Source organism: Agelaius tricolor, unplaced genomic scaffold (assembly GCF_023055355.1).
Source record: "Agelaius tricolor isolate 1412-34295 unplaced genomic scaffold, bAgeTri1.0.p SCAF_1, whole genome shotgun sequence".
NCBI classification, from domain to species: Eukaryota; Metazoa; Chordata; class Aves; order Passeriformes; family Icteridae; genus Agelaius; species Agelaius tricolor.
Genome location: NW_027269261.1, coordinates 14,001,709 through 14,024,438, shown reverse-complemented (window position 1 = coordinate 14,024,438; position 22,730 = coordinate 14,001,709). Strand labels below are relative to the sequence as shown.

General features: G+C 37.6%; 1 protein-coding gene across 3 annotated transcripts in view; it reads right to left on the bottom strand.

Annotated features, from left to right (window-relative positions):
* Positions 1-22,730, bottom strand: part of MAP4K3 (mitogen-activated protein kinase kinase kinase kinase 3) — a 65,381-nt gene that overhangs the window by 5,659 nt on the left and 36,992 nt on the right. For 2 of the 3 annotated variants that reach the window (XM_071423732.1, XM_071423751.1), the window contains 17 exons: positions 20,290-20,348; positions 19,117-19,155; positions 18,783-18,836; positions 15,694-15,736; positions 15,319-15,481; positions 14,223-14,332; positions 13,240-13,281; positions 12,923-13,007; positions 11,818-11,897; positions 9,343-9,403; positions 9,140-9,257; positions 7,270-7,328; positions 5,312-5,415; positions 4,391-4,562; positions 2,230-2,298; positions 2,020-2,112; positions 337-407 (listed from right to left, as the gene is read on the bottom strand). In XM_071423732.1, the coding sequence (XP_071279833.1) occupies positions 337-407; positions 2,020-2,112; positions 2,230-2,298; positions 4,391-4,562; positions 5,312-5,415; positions 7,270-7,328; positions 9,140-9,257; positions 9,343-9,403; positions 11,818-11,897; positions 12,923-13,007; positions 13,240-13,281; positions 14,223-14,332; positions 15,319-15,481; positions 15,694-15,736; positions 18,783-18,836; positions 19,117-19,155; positions 20,290-20,348 (1,422 nt within the window). The remainder of the gene's footprint in view (positions 1-336; positions 408-2,019; positions 2,113-2,229; positions 2,299-4,390; positions 4,563-5,311; positions 5,416-7,269; positions 7,329-9,139; positions 9,258-9,342; positions 9,404-11,817; positions 11,898-12,922; positions 13,008-13,239; positions 13,282-14,222; positions 14,333-15,318; positions 15,482-15,693; positions 15,737-18,782; positions 18,837-19,116; positions 19,156-20,289; positions 20,349-22,730) is intronic. The other variant, XM_071423742.1, reaches the window with a different exon arrangement.

Genomic DNA, 22,730 nt, shown 5'->3' with positions numbered 1-22,730 from the left:
TTTTGTATCCATATGTGAGAGGCTAAGGAATTGACAGTGGTCTTCAAAGCAATTTAAGGTGAATATTATCACCAAGAATTAGACTTGGATATTTTCTATGGCATTCTGGCCTGGTCTCTTGTTTCTGCTTTGCTTGTCAGATGTGAGGGGGTTCTTGTTCAGCTCCACCAATGCCTTAGAGCTTATGAAACAAGCTTAGAATGAAAATCCAGCTCCTAGGTCTAACCTAGGAAGTTACTGAAATGTTTCACTCTTTTTCAGACAACAGCATAGTGCATTTCTCCTCCATATGGCTTACATTAGAAGCCAGAATTTGAAGCAAAATGTAGTACTCACCTCATTTGATCTAAAACTCCTTCCTTGCATGCCGTGTTTCCAGAATGCTAATACACTGTCTTGTAGACAGACTGGTAAGAAAGAACACTGGAATCAGTTTTGAGGCATAAACTCAACCCTTACTTTTAAGGCCAAAAGCACAAGACTACAGTTTTGAAATCTGTGCATGTATGTTCCATTGTATGACATCCACCCACTCAGACAGCAGAATGTCTCCCAGAAATCACTGACCCTGCCTCAAAAGTAGCTGCATTTATACATTTATTTGTTTAATGAGCAGGGTTTAAAAACATTTCCACCTAACCAGAAAATATTCTAAATGTCTAGTCCTAAATGTGTCATTTTCTTTGAACAGGAAATTCCTTTAATACTTGCAGAAAATATATATGGAATTTTAACAGAAAAGTTCCAAGAGTGTCTTTGGAGACACTTCCAGGACAGTAAAGGCCACTGGAAGCTCATTTTGTGAGAAAAAGGATGAGGACCACAGTACATGCAGAGGTCCCAGAGCAAGAAACTTCAAATACAATGAATCCTTCTTTTCCCCCCATTCCAAATCATGAAGAGCCATAAAAGTAATGCTTTCAGTGGCCATGTTTTCTTGTCTTCTTCTCTGTGGGACGTTATCTTTGGACAGCCTGAAACTTTAAAGCTTCTCCTCAGAAATAAACTCCCTGCAACTTCTGATGATTTTAGAACCCACTGTTCCTCCTTTTCTGCTGCTACCCTTCATCTGTGCACACACCCCTCCTACCCCTCTTTTCAACAGCAGGTGGTGCAATCCAGGTATGTAACTACTGGAGAATTGCCAAAATAATCTATTCTTTCTGTTTCACAATTCATTCAAATTCTACACAAGGAAACAAAATTTATGCAACCTATGACATATCATATAATTTAGTCTTTGAGCTGCTTTATAAAAATGGACAGCACAAACACACATGCAAAATGAGTTAGGCATGGGTGATTTAGAGTTTATGTAGGTTCTCTTAAGGTATTCCCTTAGAGGCTAGAAGTTTTCATCATGCTTCCAAGACATTTAGCTTGATCTAAGAAGACTCCAGGATTATTACTCCATTCCAGTTGTTCCTAGGAAAGCATATGTTGAACCTTTCACTGTGTCTTCTCACACAAAGTGAAATGAGTGAGGTAGTGCTCCAAATGCCAAAGACTAGACAAGCAGCATACCTAATTCTTTACTGTAACATCAAACAGGTGCTAATAGAAGATCTCAAGTTGGAAGGAACTCATAAGGATCACTTAGAGCATCATCCAGATGTTGCATGAGCTCTAACAGGCTTGGTGTCCTGTGACCACTTCTCTGGGGAGCTCAGTCTAGTGATCAATCACCGTCTGAGTAAAATGAATTCTCCTAATGTCCAACCTGAATTTTCCCATATGCAACTTCACATAAATTCCATGTCCCTTACTGCTGGTCATGACCTTTGGCTGCCAGAGCACACTGCTGACTCATCTTCAGCTTGCTATCAATCCCAACCCCCAGATCTCTTTCTGCAGAGCTGCTCTCCAGCCTCTCATCTCCCAGTTTGTACACATAACTGGGACTACCTCATCCCAGATGCAGAATCCACCACTTGCTCTTTTTAAATTTCATCCAGATGGTGATTGCCCAACTCTCTGACCTACAGGGATATTCAAGACTAATAGTGAAACCCAGCTTACCTATTGATTCAATCTGAAAGTCAAACGTGAGCTCTGATGACAGTTTGCGGCTGGATTTTAACCTGCCTTGCAGATTCACTATTTTTATGCAGCCTAGACAATAAATAAGGATATGTTAACCAAGGATTATCTTCAATACAGAACCTAATTTGAAGACAGTATGCATGTATATGCATACATATATATATATTTAGTTGACTTTAAACTTACAATCCAAACACACCAAAATGGTATCTCTCTCCAGCTGTGTTACATGGACAACACTCGTCTCCGTAGTGTCTGTAAAAAAATGGCAGTGTTAGTTCCTAACATACATTAGCATGAAATTTGAAATTCAAGTTCTAGAGATTGAGACATTTTGATGGATTAGTGTGTTTTATCTACTTAAAATCATCATCTTACCAGTGACATTACTCTTCTCTTAGAGGTGCATGTCCACTTATCCAACATGTTGGCTGTGACAGGAAAACTGAAGCTACAATACTGAAGTACAGATTTCATTCAGCCTTTTCTGAGCCATGTCACAAACCAAAACTGTCATGTACATTGCTCTCCATTTATTCTCTCTTGGTGCAATTGAATATTGCTGTTGCAAACAGCCAGATATATGTGACTGTCCACACCATGCTGTTTCACTGCACTTTTCTTCTGTCTTTATTTCTAAATCCTGACAGGGACTTATATACTATTACTTAATTCTTGCTGCTATTTGCAGACGTTCCATCCCCAGATATTCCAAAAATAGGGTCTTATTTCCTTCTCCAAAACTTCAAAAGAAGGGCTGTTTTTTCTCTTCTGGGTTACAGCTGCAGCAGTCTCCATCACAGCAAATAGGAATTTGACCCACAAGTGATTAGTGGACATGTCAGCTCAAAAGAGAAGTGTAGTTTTGGTCCATTTGTTTGTTAACATTAAAGTTACATACAAAGCAACTCTTACTAATTCAACATTACTGCCAGATTCTGTAGGCATCTTTCATACAGCAAAAAGAAACTCAGTAAATCCATTAGACATGAGAAATTAGAGCACATTACTTAGAACACAAAAGCAGCTTCCAGTTACAAGTATTAAAAAGAAATAAAAATCTGTTTGCATCATTGCTCTCCTGCCAGCAGGGGACAGGAACAAGCTTATGCAACAAAAGGGTTTAAATTTGATCTACAAAAATAGGAGAAAACAACAACACAGACACAATGTGAGAGCACACAACTAATTAAGGAAATTGTAAAAAATGTGGAAGGCATAATGCAAAAAAAAACACAGAAGGGATTAGTACTCTTGTATTTATGCACTAATGCAGACAACATTAAGAGAAATGACAACAGGACATTTCTCTTCATGCTTCTTTTATGGGCTGTGCTATAAATTCACACAGTTACAGGTAGGAAGGAATGAGAATAAAATGCATTGTCTGAAGTAGTGAAGTATGTTAATTGGCCATCCACTGCTCACTTTGGTATTCTAACTATGCTTTAAACTGTGTCAAAATCTGATACACTTTTCAGCAGCAGCAAGGTCAGTGGGTATCTTCCTGGAGGAAACAGCTCTTCCTAGTGAATTCCACAGTACACACTCATCTGGACTTGTGCACATGTGTATGCCAGCACAGAGCTATGTATAAATTCACCATGAACCAAGCAGGGATCTGTGACAGGCAAAACCAAACCTGTTTACTGCTTCTGAACCTGCCAGCTATGACTAGCAATGGTTCCTTACTGCATCTAGGTTCAGGGGGCAACCTTGTAACTCTAAAAAAGTAATTCTTAGCACACTTCCATGAGAGGATGTCTATTGTTGCTCCTCCTATGGTGGCCATGTCAGCTCATGGTGCCCACAATGGCGATGGGCAGGCACTTGGTTTCCTGCTACCAGTGGCCCTAATCCTTTTTGCTTTCCACAAACACCAGAAGAATGCTCTATCTCAGCAGGAGGTGACAACACCATTTCTACCCATAGTGACACATTGTAGGAGAGCCAAAATACATCTTCCAGAGATGTCAAAAGGAATTGCTCAGAATGCAATTTTACTAAAACATATTAAATAAACAGAAGTCATGGTGCCAGGGTAGAGCACAAACAGCACAGGGGGTAATAAAGTGCTGCCTAATTTATGGAAATGCAAAAAACTATAACTCCATCCTCTGCTATACCAAAAATCTCAAGGAATCCAATCAGTTCAACAAAGAGAAACATAAAAAAAGAGAAGTGCATGTGCAAGCAGGTTCAACCAGATAACCCTTTAAGCAGAGAACTTGCACTCAGCCTTAATGATTTAACCATTTACTTCCTTAGAGAAGTCTGCCTTTTAGTGCTTCAGCTGTAAGAGAAGAGCAAAGAACATTTTGGAATGCAATGACAACAGCACACAAACCTGTTTCTGTAAACCACGAAGAGGTAGAATTTGGGTTGACAGTCTCAAACTTCACCACCTGGTTGAAGTCTCTTCCTCTACTGACACCAACACAAACTAAAGGGAATTCCTGCTCAGGGACTACCAGCATTTCAAACAATCTCAGTGGACAAGGTACAGGAAAATCTATGTGCTAGATGAATAAGCAAAAATAGATATTAGAAGGGAAACAAATGTAGTCTGAGTTGCTATTAGGTATTCAAACTGTATGGTAAATTTTGTGACATAATTTGTAATGTTAGGTTTACTTCTTCGGATAACAGGAATTGGTAAATACAAAAGGCCTGAGTTAAGAAGCTTGGAGCATCTCATGCCAATTCAGTCAAAATAAAATAGCATGTCTTTATCATGTGTATCCTTTGCAGCTGCCCATGGACAACAAGAGTGCTCATCACTGCTCTCCCTGGCTACTGAGCCTCTAAGCCTCCTCTTCCAGGCTGATCAAGTTATAGCAGCTGCCTTTTTATAAACATGAGCCCACCCTGGCTCTGTCTCTTCAGGTGATGTCAGATGGGGAGATAACAAGCATTTCTGGGCACCTCAGGGTCCAAAACCACAGAATAAATGGTCACTTTCTCTCTAGTAAAGGAGCAAGACCACTGTTAACCCATGTCTCAGCCTGCCGGCCTCAGTTTTCTGTTGTGCAACTGAAGGGCAATGTTCATAGAGAAAAGGGCTTGGTTCTCTAACTGAAGTGCACCCCAAAAACATGAACATTTAGTTTGAGTCAGTTCATACATGACACATTTAAATAGTTATTTTCAATATAATATAACAGAAGCCAAGAGAAAAGTCTAATAAATCAAGAAATGGCTAATACTTATTCTTAACAAGTCACTACAAGATAACTAGAAGACAACATGAGAGTAATTATAATTTTACCTTGATTAACATAAATTTTTGCATTGGTTCAACCCATTCTAACAAAACAATGCTAGACTGTAGTGCTCCACAAAGGTACTTGTGGCCTGTGTAGGGATTTCTCACTGCCAAGAAAGGATAGAGAATATTAGTGTACTAAGCACATGCAAATTATAAACAATTTCCAACTATGTAACATTCACTTTACTTTTGGAAAATACTCACTACCCCCACTCTAATCTTTTATATATTTAAAAAATAGCTGATTGCATACACATTTGGAGTGCCTTGGGTCTCCTGTGTTGGTTTGCCTAAGCTATCTCAAAATCACCACAAGCAAGCTGTTAAAGAATGGCTTTTTCTACAACACACAGTTACCCAGCAGGCAGTGAACAGTTCAGCTGCCTTTCAAGCACTAGCACAGCCAGTGTGAAATCCAGGAGCTCTGTAATTCTGATGAACAATTCTAGACCATCAGGAAATCCAGTTGAAACTGAAGAACAATAGAAAAGCAGGAAGTGCTGCTCTTCCATTGTCAGAACTCAATTAAAAACTGGCAGAGAACAATAAAGTTGCAAAATTGGGCCCTGTGAAGTTTCACAACTTCAATTCTACAATACTGACAAAATTTCACTCCTTAAGCACTGCCAACATTTCCTTTAAGACAAACAAATGTTATTTTGCACTTTGTACAAATACATCTAAAGACCAGATTTTACTGTGCAGCAAAGTGACTGTGGGCCATCAGGCAATAACACCATTTAGATAACAAGCTTCTACAATCCAGAACTATCACAGAAGTGAAATATGCTCACACTACCTTATTGCCACAGAAACTTATCAGCAATCCCTTGGCACCTTAAACATCAGTGCTTTATTTCATTAATCCAAGTTCTCACTCAACATCAGACTGACTGCAAAGTGCAGTAAATAACGCTTGGTGTGACCCTGAGTAAGGCTGAACTCAGCAACAGAAACCACAAAACAATCACCAACACCTGTAAGGTGCAGAAAGAAGACCAGAAGTTCTTGTCTTTTTCTGCCTCCTGTGGCACTCCTGCTGCCCCAAGGCCAAAAGCAGATTTATGTGCCAGCAGGACTGGAGACTCAAGTCACAAAAATTAAGACTTTTAGAGCCACCCTTGCTGTGTTCACAAATTATCACTCATACCTATCATGCACAAAGGGCTCCAGGCTTAGGAGGCTGAGCTATCTCTGAATATGAAGACTCCCCTCATAATGTCAAGTACCACAGCACCCCTGTTAAATTCTGTGCCTGGCAGGACAGCAATCACAGAATCACAAAGGAGCACACCACAAGGCTTCTTATTTTATGAACCTAGAAACACAGGGACTTCCAAAATTATTTTTTCTGTCAGAAAGTCAGAGTTTTTACATCCTCTGACCCCTGTCACTTCACCCCTGTTATGCCATGAGTGTTCCCTGCAGCATTCATTAACTATCTCATTGGTTTGGGTTTTTTTAATCTATCTGCCTCCCTTTTAGAACATGTCTTAACACAGTGCAGCTTTGAGATTTTGGTAGCTGGCACATTATTAAACACTTTATAAAGGCTTCAGAGACAACACTGTCCTCAAAGAATTAAAAATACTCCTTTGCTTTTTACTCCCCAGTATTGATAACTGAAACTTCTGCTAGGAATGCAGGTGACTTAATCATGATGGCAACTTCTCTAAGTTTCTCCATCCATGGAGATTAGGTTCTGCTTGAGAAATGGTTTGAATTTTGATATCATTCTGGTTCTCTGCATTTCTTGTAAATTGTCTTTAAATCTAAAGAGCTAAAATGGGAAAGTTTCTACTGCTGAAACCCAAGGACTAACCTGAATGAGCTCACCACAGCTTCATAACAATGACAAAAGTCTCTTCTCCCTTTACCTCCTACACTTGACTCAATAATCTTAATATTGCCACCATTTGTGCTGCCCCTTCACATTTATTCTCCAGACCTTCACTTACCAACACAACACTTTTGACACCATTTAGTGTCAGGAATTTTCGTAGATACTGCAAACTTCCTACAAAAGATAAACACAAAATTATTGATCAACTGAAATAATTGAGTGAATTTTCTTTTTAGACATACACTGATAGAAAAACATCTGCTACATCAAAAAACTAAAAAAATACAAGTTAGTACATTTCTTGTGAAAGCATGGAAACAATAATGTGAAAATTTATCAGATAAGCCAAAATGTTATTTGCTGGTAACAGTACTCAGGCACTATTGAGACTGGCCACAGTACTCTTAACAATAAAAACAAGTAATCTGATGCTGTAGAAAAATGGGAATAAATAGATTGATAGACAGATGCTGCACTCAAAGCTATGAATTGAGAAAACAGTTGTGTAACATTTCAAATGGAACTATCCAGAAGTGACTGATTATGCAAAAGGACTGAACAGCATGAAAACTGAGTACTGGCCACAAATTTTCATTGGAACAAGTCATGGAAGGTTTGAAAGGATCTGCTCAAGGACACTCCAGGGAAAGAAGCTGGAAAGGAGACTTATCCCAGACATATTTTCTGCTACTGAATGTCTGCCTACCAAGTATCATAAACTGAGGTTAGAACATTTTGCAAATGAATATATAAACCTCACAAATTACTTCAAATTCAATTTTTCTTTGCCTTTTTTCTACCAAACCTCTGCTTTTACCATTTTGCATGTAGCACTCACCATCACAATATCCAGAAACTTGTTTAAGAATACACTTTATGGTCTAGTAGGAAAAATTACATTCTCTCCTACATACTTCAAATGTCTGTCTTCTGCCTGGCTAAATGTGGCTACCCTGACACCCTATAATCAGAGATAAAACAGGAAAACACATTATTTAAATTAATCTTTCCTGCCTTTGAATGACTGGCTTGGCACGCACATTCAAGTTGTGCTACATTTTTCCTGGGAAGTGACATGACTGGACAAGAAATTTTCTGAGTCCTCTGCAACTTAGGTGAGGTACCATTCCAGGAAGAATCTAGTATGGTTTTCCTAGCATGATCCTTAAGGTAATTATGGTTATTAGTCCACTGCTGATTCAGTCCTCAAGCCAAAGTCACCCACCAAAGTCAAATTTGGAAGAGAGGAGCAGAACAATAGTGCACGTACACAGAAGGTAACAATTCAAAGCACAAATTATCTCTTAGTTATTTAGAATTTCCCCTCTAGGAAGAACATAATTTTCAGACAAGTGTTACACCATTATATTTGCAGGTAACTGAACAAGAAGAAGCCTTTCTTGAACCCAAGCATTACATGTTAATAGGCCTTTAATAGAACCAAAGGTGGCAGAGAATCAAATTTTCTATAATACAATTTCCTAACAGAAATCCTATTCGATTAGAAGAACCAGTGTGTCACTATGCACTTTAAAAATCAAAGATTTTTTTGCAAACTAAATTCATATTACTACCTGCTTCTGCTGGGATTTGAATGGGCTGCTACTAAGGCTTGTTTGGCAGTGTCCTGGTTCTGGACAGGACAGGGTTACTTTCTGCAGCAGCCAGGAGGGGCCAAAGCTTTTGTTCAGCATCAAGTACAAGCAGGATCTACCACACTAGACTACACCTGAAAAGAGCTACACCCAGAAACAAGAAACCTTCATAACCAGAAGGTAAGGTGTACCAAAATGCATTTCTCTAACAAGAGTAATTCACATCCTGATCCGTGTAAATGTAGGGCTCAACACTCTGATTAATGCACATGAGTCATTCACTGCAATCTGTGAACAGCCCCCCACTATTTGGTGTTCCCAGAGCTTCACAAGCATCTCCTGAACTCCCAGAGATAAGATATTTTGATATATCTGATGATGTGTATTTACCTGGGAAGTATTCGGTCAGGGAGTTTATGTGCTGGAATAGCAACAGGTAACTTTTGCATTTGCCTTGCATAATCAAAGAGTCCTGGTAGATTATGGGAATAAAGCTGAGAAGCTTTACCTGGCAATTAGAAAACAAACCACACTTCAAATACGAAACCAAGTGTTTACCAGCGCTACCACTGAAAGATAGCACAGTAACTTACCAGATATTGATAACAAACAATTGTTCATGACATATAACCAGGTACATCTTCGAGGAAATAGCTGATAAATGGAAGGAAAAACAAAGAAGTAGCATTGAATTTGACATACACAAGACAACTATCAATTAGTATCTGCTTAGATGACAGGACAAAACTAATATTGACTTGCTTTTTGCAGTAGAAGTAAGTTTAAGCCAAGTAATGTTTACCTGGATTCCAGAGTTAATTCAGAGTAAATCTTAGGCACACATACTATATTTAATATATGAATTAACATTTAGAGAATTAGCACATTTTATACTCAAGTCTTCAGGTATATTATATTCCATAAGATGTCATTATAAAGATCAATCAACCCTTTTCCAAAAAATTCAAAACCCACTGAATTTTCTCCTTCAAAAAAGAAAGGCTCAATAACAAACTTCAGTAAACCAAGCGTGGTCAACAAACCCTGTTATAAACAAACCACGCCGTTCTAAAGCCTGTGACAGTCCAAATCTCTTGAAACAATTAAAACTGGCACTTTGAAGGGATTCTTCACCTTCACCTGCATGACCACACATTTCCCTTAAATGATGAATGAGTGCAACAAATTAAAAAAACCTAAAAATCCCACAACCACTTTTTTCTTCCTCTCACCTAACTTCTGGAACTTACTGACACAAGATGTCGTGGAGGTGGAAAGTACCAACACAAAGAAGGGATTAGACATACTCATGTTCAAGAGGTCCAAAAGGGGACAAAAAATAGGCAGGGATCCTCTAACATCCCTGATTCAATGACTCTAGTGGAGACCAAGCTCATTGACACTTCCCACTGCCACTTTAGGAAAGAGACTACTGGGCTAGATCAATCACTCAGGAGAACAACTATTTTCCTCTTAAAAAAAATCAACCACAAAAGAAAACAAAACACAACTCTTCCAAAAAAAAGCATAAAATATTAACCCTGAAGCTATTCTAACTCCTGGAAATGTGTATTATGTCTCCTTTGTCCACTGGTGAAGTGAAATACAGAGAAAAATAATCAAGGACAGTACTTTTGCTTTTATGCTGAGTTGTATCAGAGTGAGAGTAAACAATGACATAAAACACAAAACTTGGAAATGCTATTAAAGCCCTACTGACTGTTATCATAAATAATGATGCAATAAATGGTTAGCACAGAGGGTGCACTTCTATTCCTGAAGTCTTCTCACAACCTAAACACACTGTAAGAAACACCTATGGTAATAATCTACCACACTGCTTGTATCAAAATTTAACATGCAAGGTTGATTGACCTTCTGTAGGTACATGAGCATATTGTGACTCAATAGGTTTGGACCTGAGGATTAAAGAACAGCAATTCTTCAAATTAGCAGGTTAATTGACCTGTCACTCATTCCTTGTTCCACATACAACTGGCTGTGTTAGCAAGCATTTCTTCTTGTCTCTGAGTGCTTATTAAAACATTTTCCTGAAAGCTCACTAGGCAACACACTACACAATTTTCATTACAGCTCTTCTCCTTCCTTGCCAGTTAAACCAAACCAAAACCAAACCCCAAACAAGTAAAGAAAAAATCCAAACCCCTCCTTGGTCTGCTTGGCCTATAAAAATTATTATTACATTAGTGATATTTCTCAGGGTAATTGTTACAACTGCAGTGCAGCAGCAGAGTGGTACCTGAGCTAAGTTTAAATCAGGTAACTCGAGCACCAGTATGATTATGGGTTACACTGAGCTCAGTTCAACTAGGCCTCCCTCTCAACAAAACAGACACCTCTAAAATGTCTGGGCCCATGGAGGATGAACAAACACCAGTGCTTCTAGCTACAGTGTGAAGGCTGTCCTTGCAAATTCCTCCATCGTGATGGCAGGTGCACAGCTCCCTATGGCAGGGAGAAGGCAGGAAAGAAACAAGTCTCTTAGAGAGTAACAAAAGAGCTGGAGAATACAGAAAGGCCTGCAACTTGCATTATCTCCTCCCCAGCAACCCTTTAGAAAAATTACTTCTTGTAAGACTTTGCAAAGACAGAGCTTTAGGTGGAATTCAGTAAGCTGAGTATCATCAGCAAAGCTGCTTTTAAGACCACAAGAATGGACTCCTGTGAATAAAGGATCTCCTTCCTTCCCTGTAGCTGAATCACAATTTGTTGCAAAAATTCTGCATTGTAATGAAGTTTTAAGGAAAATACAAACTTTCATCCAAAATGCACCAGGAAAATTCCATACTATTTACCTAATCATTTAACTGCAGAACAAGGCACTATGATGAAGTTCAAAACACAGAATAGATGAAGATCTCCTATATAAACACTGCTCAGCCTACAAACACAAACATGACTGAAAAGTATCCTCAACAGCAAATATTTAAGATAATTCTCAGTGTAGCCAGTGCCCATGTAAATATAGTAAAGACCATTTTTACAAGGTTTATGAAACATTAATCTGAGGGGTTAAAAATGTGATTTTTTTTTAACCAGAAATATACCTGCTCCATTGATGTTTCATGAAGTTCATTGAGGTTCAGTGTGTAAATACCTTCTTCTGCTCCAAATATCAAGTACTGATCTGCAAACACAACCAAAAGAGGTATAAATCTTGATTCAGGAAAACGTGTACACCTTTGCAAAAAGCAATGTCTACATACATGGAAACAAATCAAACTATAATAGTTATGGTGTTTGAAAGCATGGAAAATTAATCCTGATAAGGAAGCTTTAAATTATGAATGGGGCTGTTTTAAGTCATTAGGAAAGCTCAGAAGGTTTTTTGAGTAATAATTGAAATTTAAAAAAAAAAGGCAATTCAACCACAAGCAGGAGATCATGTGAATAATTTCAGCATATCTTACTTAGACATTTCCATATATTATGGAAATATCCATTGCCTTCTTTGAGAGTACTTCTACAGCAGTAGTGACTTGAACATTTTCTCAGTAGCCTGTGGGTGTCTCACCTCTTGAACATAATCAAATCTCTGGATTGTACATAGGCATGCAAACAAGGCAGACATCTCCTATGAGATGATGTCAACTCCTAAGGATTTACCCTTCCCTAATTCCAGTTTCTAAAAAAATCCAAATATTTTCTTGCTGACCAGCTCACAAGTATGTGTACATAGCTTATAATCAAAGGGTGTAATAGCAGGCAAAGTGAGTACAATATTACCAATTACCCCTTTTATCAGGCTAGATATTAAAGCACTAAAATTTATGCAAAAACCAGCTGTAGAATCCTGCAGGGCCAGAAAGATCTCAGCTAAGAAATCAATCTCAGCTAAGACCTCCAAAAGTCAGATTTTTTACAGATAAATTAGGATTGTCTTCTTTTGGACTAAAATGTTGAGAAGAATCTTTAACTTCAATATGTAATTTATTCTTTTTAATCAAAGCAAAAAACTTCATCCAATATATCTTAAAAACAACACACCTAGCAGTGGCATAATTAAAGAATGACTCCTGCTTATATGAATATATGTCTGTTTTAAATATATGAATATATGTCTGTCTTATATGAATATGTGTCTGCTGCTCTTCAAGCACTCTTGAAATTCAAGGAGAGGACAAAATGGGTAAAATACTCATCATATAGTACCTCTTGTATCTGGATTTATCCAAGATGTTGCACAATGAATTTTTAATGGACAGCCATTGAAAACCTTTGAAAAGCAAGCACCCATCTGTAGAAGTAAAAATATTAAATACATACATATGAAAAATTAAAATGTGACCTTCCCAAAAGGATTATTTTTACTTCAAGTAGTAGCAAAAGGTTAAGAGTCATACCACTGGCTTAGCATTGCTAAGTCATATTAGGTTTTTTAAGTAAAAAAGCAAATACTACAAACATTCAAAAAATGTGCTCTTTCACCCTGCCCCCTACATGCATTTGTGTGACTCAGCAATACTCACATGTACTTTAGGTGTGGGAGGAAGGCCATTACTAATTGGTTTCTAGAAAATAAAGTTTAAAAGTATGTTTACACTCACATGTACACTATGCTTGAACATGTATATTCCCTCCCCACACACAGCATAACCACAAACATTCAGCATAATTTTCTTTTCATTAAAATCTCCACTGTGATTCCCTAATACCTGCTCATTGAATGTTTGCACAGTCTTATGCAACATTTTCACACTACAGTGGTGCCTGTAAGAATGCCATTTCCAGTACTAGAGAATTTAAGCAATATTGTAACAATTGCTCAACCCTTACAGTATTACAGCATTAAATGTTACCACTCAGTGCTACATGCACTTTCCTGGTCAGTATCAATCTCTCCTAGCACAAACAAGCTTCTGAACAAACCTCTTTTACAGGTAAACTTCTAACACACAATTTCAAATGACAAGTTCAAAGCTGTCCAGGTAATCCTATTTTTTGAAGTATTGCCAGCATTACTGGCACTTCCTTAAAACAAAACAAAGACTTATCACCATGCTTCTAGTCTATTTCCTCTTCACTTCTCACAAAAAAAAATTACATTTCCAGACTCACACTTGGAAGGAGCCCTCAAAGAGGGGAGTCTCATGTCACATTTCATCTAGTCTAACTACAGCATATTCCATTCCCTCATTTCCCTGTTTGCTTAAACAGTCATTGCTCAGTACAGCACAAGACATGGCACTCATTATGTCTCTCAGGTGTTGTGAAAGACCAGGAAAATTGCATAAATTTGTGATGATGTTTGTTTCTGAGGAAAATTAAACACTGACAATCTTCAGACTAAGGCTGTATCACAACTAGACAATCAAGGAAAACTGTGTTTTGATTCAAAGTAAACAAGATGCCATCCAGCATAACTTCCATAGTAAAGAGCACACCTGCTCCTTTTCCTTGCACATGTAGTAATGACAACTCTAAAAGGACACCCAGAAGCTTAAATACCTACCAGTATTTCCTTCTTTTCTTTCCTTGAAAAGTTAGTGTCTCTAGCTTCATTCTGTTGATGTGGCAGATCCTCTCTTTCACCATTTAATTGCACAGAAGTGACTCCATTACCTAGAAAGATTCATAGTTAAGAATGTGTTCCTCTGCCTTCACCTCAAAGAGTAATCTAGCCTCAAAACTCTTTAAGTGGGCCAGAATTTCCAATTAAGTCAGAACATATACTATATACAGTATAGTGTAAAATACCCTAATTTATTTCTGAAGCATACATGTTCTTACATCTGCACATATCCATCAAGCCACATTCAATCTCAGTCCATGACTTTTGGTATTTAATGTAACAACTCTAACATAATAACTCAAATCTAACAACTCTAACAGGAGCACAGAAAGGGATGCAGTCACAGTTACGAGGGAAAATGTGTTGACCATACCTAAAGACATACTTGCCAATAGTTAACACTTCAATTATTGATTCCTTAGAAACACAGCCTTGTTAGAGTCAAATCTTTAAGAGAGCAACAGCAGTACTAAGTATGAAGCAAGGAAAAGCTACCAAAGTAACAACTGAGAGGCAGACATTGAGCTTGCTTAAGAGAAGCCAGTCCAAGACAGCTCTCATGGCATCAGACTGACAAAGGCATAAAATGAACAGTCTCAGCAGACAGTAAACAAACACAATTACCTCCTATACTCCCCAGCCCAGTTCATTACAAAAGCAGACTTTGAAAGCAGAACTCTGTTCTTGACATGACAAATAACAGCTGGCACACTAAACCTGAAACCTACAAACATAATTTAATCAATCTTGATACTCTACATTATATAAGCCTGTTGCTTAGGAAAGCAATTGTGTCACCAATGGCATCAGCAGGAATTGTGTCAGTGACTTGGACAGAAGGCACATTTGACCCTTTTAAGAGTTAAAGCATGCTTTTTTTCATGACTTTTGGCTTTCATGCACTTTCTGTTACTTGCCCACCATAGAAAAATTACCTCAATATCTTTTAATGTGTGCACAGCTAAGAATAGAGAAATAAAATCCCATTACATTATTTAAGAAATACTGGTATACTCTTTGGGGTCACGTTTATTACCTAAAGGATTAGATTTCTGTGGAGGTAACCGAGGAGGTGGTGGTCTGGGTGGAACATGAGATGTAGATTTTGCTGGACTCTCTGATGTTGGGCATCTCTTGATTGTCCCTTGGTTTTCATTTTCAGAAGAGTAAGTTTCTTGGGGGATAAATATGGATTTAGGCTGGAAGAGACATAGTAATAAACAAAACATAATCAAAAAAGATTCAAAGCACCCATGCCACTCATCAATGAGGAAAAAGCCCTACATGCAGCATTTTGATTCTGAAATTTTCACAAGTAAAGAGCCACCAATACAGTAATTTAAATATTCTCCATTTATTTGTTTATTTAAAGTGCATTTTTCTGGTGAGCAACGAAATCCCCCTCACTTACCTTTGGTGGTAAAGGAGGTGGCACTTTAGGTTTCATAGTAGCACTATAAAGAAAAGAAACAAAACAAAACAGAGAGAAAACTCAAACAGCAGTCTTCAAGAAGAGACAGGGTTTTATAAATGCCATACAAATAAATACCATTAACTTGTCAAGAGCACTATTATATCCAAGTAACTGCATCACAAATACTTTCAAACATTTTGTTATACCTCAGATACTATATAAAAACAAGGATCACATGTTCCCCTCCAGAGAGCAGAGTGTCATGAACTGATTTGTTGAAGATGCACAAACTTGTGCAGAACAAAGTAGGAAGAAACAGAAGAGGCCTGACATTTGCTCTGTTGAGAGGAGAAAGTTAAGGGTATCAGTGAGCTGAAGGGGAATTACAAGAAAACTATTGAAGACCATTCCCTGGAAAATTTACACTGATGACTTAAAACACCTTATACATAAAAGTAAAATCCATCTGCAGCAGACGGCTACCCTCATGTTTAGGTTGGCTGGTTGATTTTTGGTTGATGAGTCTCTTTTTTTACGGAAATCTTGGGAAAGACAACTTTTCATGCTAGAGCAGTTTGGTCCAACAGTACAAGATATTATCAGAAAACAACATAGCTGAAGCATCACAAGCATTCTTTCCCTCCTGGCTCTGTGGTTTAAAAAATATGCTGCATTTAAAAAGAAAACACTAAACTCTAAAATTTTACATGTTTTTAAAACCAATTAAAAACTGGTTCCACTGTCCTGTTTCCTAATCTTTCAGGAACAGAAAATTATTTCCACTAAATAAACTAGGAAAGCTGACATTCTCCCATAGTATCTTTCCTTATTTTTAAATTATGTTCAAGTTAGTAAGATATCTGCCTGTTTGTTTACAGGCCAACAACTTGTCTGCTTGGCTTCATTCTTTCCAGGAGTTTCTATCCTGGCATCTTATCTGTTGTTTGTATTTCAGAGAAGCTGGAAGGGGATTTTGAGAACAAGTTTCCCTGTGTCATGCATTACAGCTGCTTTGGTGGAAGAAATTATCTTCTCTTAGTAATATTGGGCCAAGTTTAAGTCCTCAATCATGAAGGTTCAAGCTCCATTTCCATTTCTTTTGTATTCTTCCTGCACTTCAGACAACCAATGTTACTGGGCAGCCAAAGAAAGCAAAAAGGCAACAATCTAGCATGCATGTGACAGATGTGTGTACAAAGGACTGTGTGCCCTTGTCTCAACAAGAGGATTTAGGTGCAGTTTGTCACTGCTATTCATGCAGGGCACTGCCCCAGTAATTGCTGCTTTCCATAACCAGGAAATTCAAGTATCGGCAGCCTTGCTGCACATGAGAGAAACAGAAATATCAAAACAATCAAAATTATTAAATGAAGAGTTATAACTTTACATTGTTCTCTGAAACATTCTCTGCTGCTACTATCACTCGATTTCATGCAGTGGCACCAGTTTGGGCTGGAAGAGGTACACTGGATTCACTGGCTTTGTTCTGGATCTGAAGGGAGAAGTAACTGATGTCACATGTGCTCCTCAACTGCAGCTCCAGCTCACAGAATATAGATCAAACCAAAGCCTTGAATCTTCAGTAGATTCCACAGAAAGACATTCAAGACCAGGCAGATGAACCAATAATTGCAGCAGATGAACCAATAATTCCAGCAGTTCTTTGGGCTCCAGCAGATATCAAGAGAAAGGAACAGATGCAGAATTTGTCTGATCCAAGGTTGAGGGATTCAAGCTTTTACACACTGTCAGACCTTCTCTGTAGGGCAAAAGTACTTAGGATGATACATCAGAAGAAACAAACAGTACCAAGACAATTCTGGAAGACCATCAGTGACTACTGGTCCCCAGGGTCAGATGAATTAGAACCTCTCCAGAAGCTATCTCAGGTTCTTTCTTGCCTAACATAAAAAAGAAAATCTACAGAAACACAGCAGCCACATAAGCAGCTGAAGCCAATGCTGTTTGAAAGTTCTGATGGAGCTCAGGCAAGGAACAAGGATCTCAAAGCACTCAAAGAAATCAGTGCTTGCACTTCAAGACTGCAGGGATCAAGAGGTTCCAAGCCCTGGAATATTACTGAATTGATGATACTGGCTGCAAATAGGGCAAGAAGTGTGTGTGGGGGGGAAAGAAATATTAAACAAAAATGAACAGACACAGAGCTGTACACAAAAAAACATCCAGAGGTTCATATGGATGGAGGAACCAAGCTGAGGTGGTTCACAAAAGCAGTAAAATGACTCAAAAAAGAAAAAAAAAAGAGAGGTTATAGTTTGGTTCTCTGCAAGAGAGAGATGCCAGCAATAGATAACACATGCTTTAAAGGTTTCTTGTATGAAGCAACAGCTTTCCAAATTACCCATTAACAGAAAGCAAACAAAAATTATGTCTCAGTGACATCATTCCTTTTGGTCTTTACACCAGATTTCTTTAGGAATGCAAATCTACATGTACTGGTTTTGCTTTTTAAATTGTTTCAGCTCTCATCTATAATCAAATGGAGCCCAAGAATATTTATACCAGTGGGATTTAATATGAACATCATTAATTTGACACATGCCTTTGCAGTCACAAGTGCTCTCTCTGTAACATTTGCTCTCTCTGAGTAAAGGAAGTCAGCTCTATTACAAAAACCAAGCACCCATACAAACATCCCCCTAGTTGAGAACACGGACAGAACAAACTCAAACATCAGAGAAGCCTGTAATATATATATTTCATCTACTTTTCATGAGCTTTATTTTGATATATAGCTATCAGTTGTAAAGAAGGCACACTAGGACTGTAGTTGGATATATTACTGTCTCAGCATAATGATGCCAAAATTTTGTTCCATAATAGAAAATAAAAAGAAAACTGTATCACTCAAGGAACACTATTACCCCCTCCTCCCAAATTATAAAAATCAGCAGAATGAGATGACTTATGGTGATGTAATCTAGCAACAACATGAAAATACTTATCTTTAAGAATGCCATTGCAAAAAGAATCCTGAGTTGTTACAGAATGTGATTCAGCCTTTTTTTTTAAATACTCATCTTTTCAAGAATCTGATTTTATTTATTTTTACAAGAAAGACTTACTGTTTAGAATCATCGTCTGCATCATCATCATCTTCTAAATGTGCCACGTGCCCCCTAAGAAAATGAACAAAGTATTATGGTTGAGTGAGTTCTATTAAATTTACCTTGACTGTTGTGAAAGATACTGAGCTCAAAATCTACCTCTTTTATAGAATTTTACTGTCTTGTTAAAAATCATTATTGTTCTTTCAAGTACAGCTACAATCTAGGCAACTATGCCTCTCTCACAGGCTCTCAGCAAGCACAGGGACAAACAAGAAGCAGTTGGGACAGACAAAAAAATCAATGCATTAATTACTTTTGAAACACAAGAGGAAAAAAGAAATAGAATTACCGCTGATGTAGTTCTTCTTCAACTGATTTTAAGAGACTCCTTCAGCATTAAATAAGAACAAGAACATGATTTAATTGTGGTACACAAGCATGATTATCAAAAGCACCTATGATTCTTTCAGTAAATAATTCAAAGTATGTTATTTCAGCTGGCTTTCAGAATATTCATCCAGTATCCATATAAAAACCAACACAGCTGCAAATTTTTAAAATTTATTGTTCACACAACACCCTTTCATGTGTGCTTATTAATGTATTGCCATTAAGTGTAATGGTCCTTTTTCCTCTTACTGTAAAACAAGGACTGTGTTACTTTAATCCAATTTAAAAGAAATCCATAAGAAAATCCTAATACTAAACAAAATAAACAGACTTTCAAGTATGAAACTACTCTTGGGATAAAATAATTCTTCCCTGGTTAATTTTTTGTAACATTCTGGACTTCATACTCATGTTTTTGTCTGAAAACACAGAGAAGAATCACAGGACTAAGGAACAAGAGGATTTCAAAAATTATCAGTACTGATTTTTTCCCAATTAAAGACTGCAAAAATAGCATGCTCTATGCTTAGGTTTTCTGCATTTTTAGTATGATTTAATTTAGCAAATCAAAGGTAGGCATCCTAATTCTGGCATGCATAAATGTAATTAAGTAATTGTGTGCAAAGGGAAAATTACATGGAGAATTATTTCATATGATTAATACATCAAGATGATTAAAGGTATGAGCATGAAGTTAAAGGGCTTGCTAAGAAAAGTAAGTTTTATTTTTTAAAGCATCTATAACTGCATGTTCTAGTGCCCTACAAGATAAAGAAGGGCATAAAGTAATTTCAAAGAGCAGCACTGGCAGTTCCCAGATGGGGTAAAATTGTGCTCTGTGGGACCTATCATGCAGAATATTCCATAAACAAGTAGACCAAGATAACAGCTCTTAAAAGGAAGCCTATACCACCACAAAGACAATATGGTCAATACAGCATCTCATAGTGCAAAGTGCTGCAATTCTCTATCATTAGAGTTAGTATTATTTTAGAAATAAATAAATGATTTTGGAATTTTAACTGATAGAAACAAGTTTAACTTATTTTACTACATCTATTTCAGCTAATGAGTCTTTATATTAAAATAGTCTTGAATGAATTAAAGACAAAAAATGCAGTTGCTTACTCACTTATTTGCACCCAAAAAGTAGCCACACTGAGAACCATGACCATATTCTAGCTGTAGATCCTGAAACATAAGAGAATGAATCTTTTAAGATGAACAGTGAGCAACCAACACACACCCTGTGCCATGCTGCTGTTATCCCCTCTGCAACACCTGAGATACCAAATAAGCTGAATTCTTTGGCCTTCCTGCCCCCAACACCACTTTCAGGCCCACTGCACCCAAAAATCTCCTCTCTGCCAGTTTGCTCCACCTCTAATTCCGTTTAACTCTGACCTTTACCCCTTCCTTGCACACAAGAGATCCTTTGCTCAAATACAGTCAGCTGCATAAAAGGGGAAAAAAACCCAATGAAACTAATATAACAGCAAGAGATAAAAAAATTCAGGAATTTGCAATCTACCAAATTCCATAGAGAACCCAGCTACCCCTCACTGGAACATTTAGTAGTCATTTCAGAAGGGGAGTAGTTCTGGTAGGGAGCCTGAAATCCTTTAGCACATGGAAACATTTAAAAAATAAGCAGATTACAGTTAGTGTTTTTATCACTCTGGTTATACCAATATGTGTATATGTTAGGAAGACCTTTTCTTTGGAAAAGAAAGCCAAAACAGAATTAACAAAGTCAAATGCTCCAGCAGTCATGAAGTGCAGACTACACAGAAAAAGATGTGCTAATAGGCCTTCAACACTATTTTTAAATAAAAACCATAATGGTATAAATATTTAATGCATTAATGGAATACAGGGACCCCACAGAAGCACAATCAAATCTCTATCTGCTGGAAGAATACTGCTATAATTGCAGTCTATTTTTTTTCTTCAGGTGGATCACAACAGGAGAAATATGAGCATAAATCTGCTCCCAAAATAGTGAGTGTATTCACCAGGAGAAACAAATTATTGATCACCTAAATTAGTGATAAATGGAGCTATGCTCTTCCTTCTCAGGAAACATTTTAAAGGTCTCCCAAAGACCTTCTGTTGAACAGGCCCCTTTCAGCTGTAACCCAAATCAAAAAGTATGTCACTCTTCAGCAAGAGGCCCAGATATCCAAGCTTTAAGAGGAATAAATCTGGATTAGATGGGGATGATCTTTCAAAATGACATTTTTAAAAATCAGAGGAAAGTTTCACACTAGATTTATCAATCTTCCAAGCTGATGAAGTAGAAACCACTGCAGCCCTCAGTTCCAGGCTGAAGGGCAATCACATTAATACAAAGCTGTAAATACTGTTTTTTTGCTTGCCAAGGAGTTTCAAGTTGTTTACTGCACCCTTTAGTCTGCCCTGCAAAGCTAAGTAGTAGTTTGCACATGGGTGTGTCTACCACAGCTGTCAGTAGCATTTGGTTGCTTCAGTGACTTTGTGTATTTTCCCAAAACAAGTGAAATACTGTGGAAAAAACACTATGTAACTGATAATTACTTGACACAAAAGAATGTATAGATCAGAGGGCTGAATAAAAATTGCAAATGCAAGCCTGGTGCTGGCATTTCCTGAACCATGGAAAGACTGACTTTTCAATCTCTTTATCAACTTTATTATACATCTTTATTCTAGAATTAAAAGATCCCCCCACACCACCAAACTCCATCTACGTCTATTGATCTGACTCCTCACCACCAGTGGATGTTCTACAATCCACCAGCAAGAAACAGATGCAGCTTTCTTTGCTCCAAGTACTTCTATTACTTCTATGCAATCTCAAAAACTTCCACCTGCAAGCACAGATATTTTGAGGATTCAGACTCTAGAGCAGAAAATCACAAGACTGGAAACATAAGGTGTCACTAGAGTCACAAGCAAATAGGTTAAACAGGTTGTGTCAATCTCTGTAACAGGACAAAGACTGGGAAATTGTGAGAAAAGTAACCCTGGAACAGTGGGGTTACTGAGGGGTGACAGAAATCTGAGATTTTTCACCTTGAAGGGACAAGCCGTCGATGTTGCAAAACACTGGGCAGATCCAAAATGCCTGTTCATCTGAATTTACACACAGTAAATGTATGGATACAGATAGACAGATACACTGTACAGCAATGACAAGGAAAATATTAAGAGAAAATAAATAAATCCACCTAAAACAAAAGGAGCCCTCCTCTGCCACCAGACCTTTTAAGAGTTACTAGAATTTTCCTTATCAAAGATGACATCTGCCAGAATTATTTATGTCTAAATGTTTTAAAGGGCAAAACCTATCTTTTGGTTCCATTTACTGTTGTGTAACATTCATTTGACTATGATTTTAATTGGACATGTATACTCTTCCTAATCCCTTTAAATACTTCTGGTTTTCTCTCCAAAGCTAGGGTCAAGTACTCCATTACCAGGGAAATTTCTCCTTTTGATCTCTTGATAAATACTGAGAGCTAGAGAGGTTTTAAAAGTGAAATATATTTTTCTTCTACCTTCTATTTCAAATATGCACAGAATTTATAATTT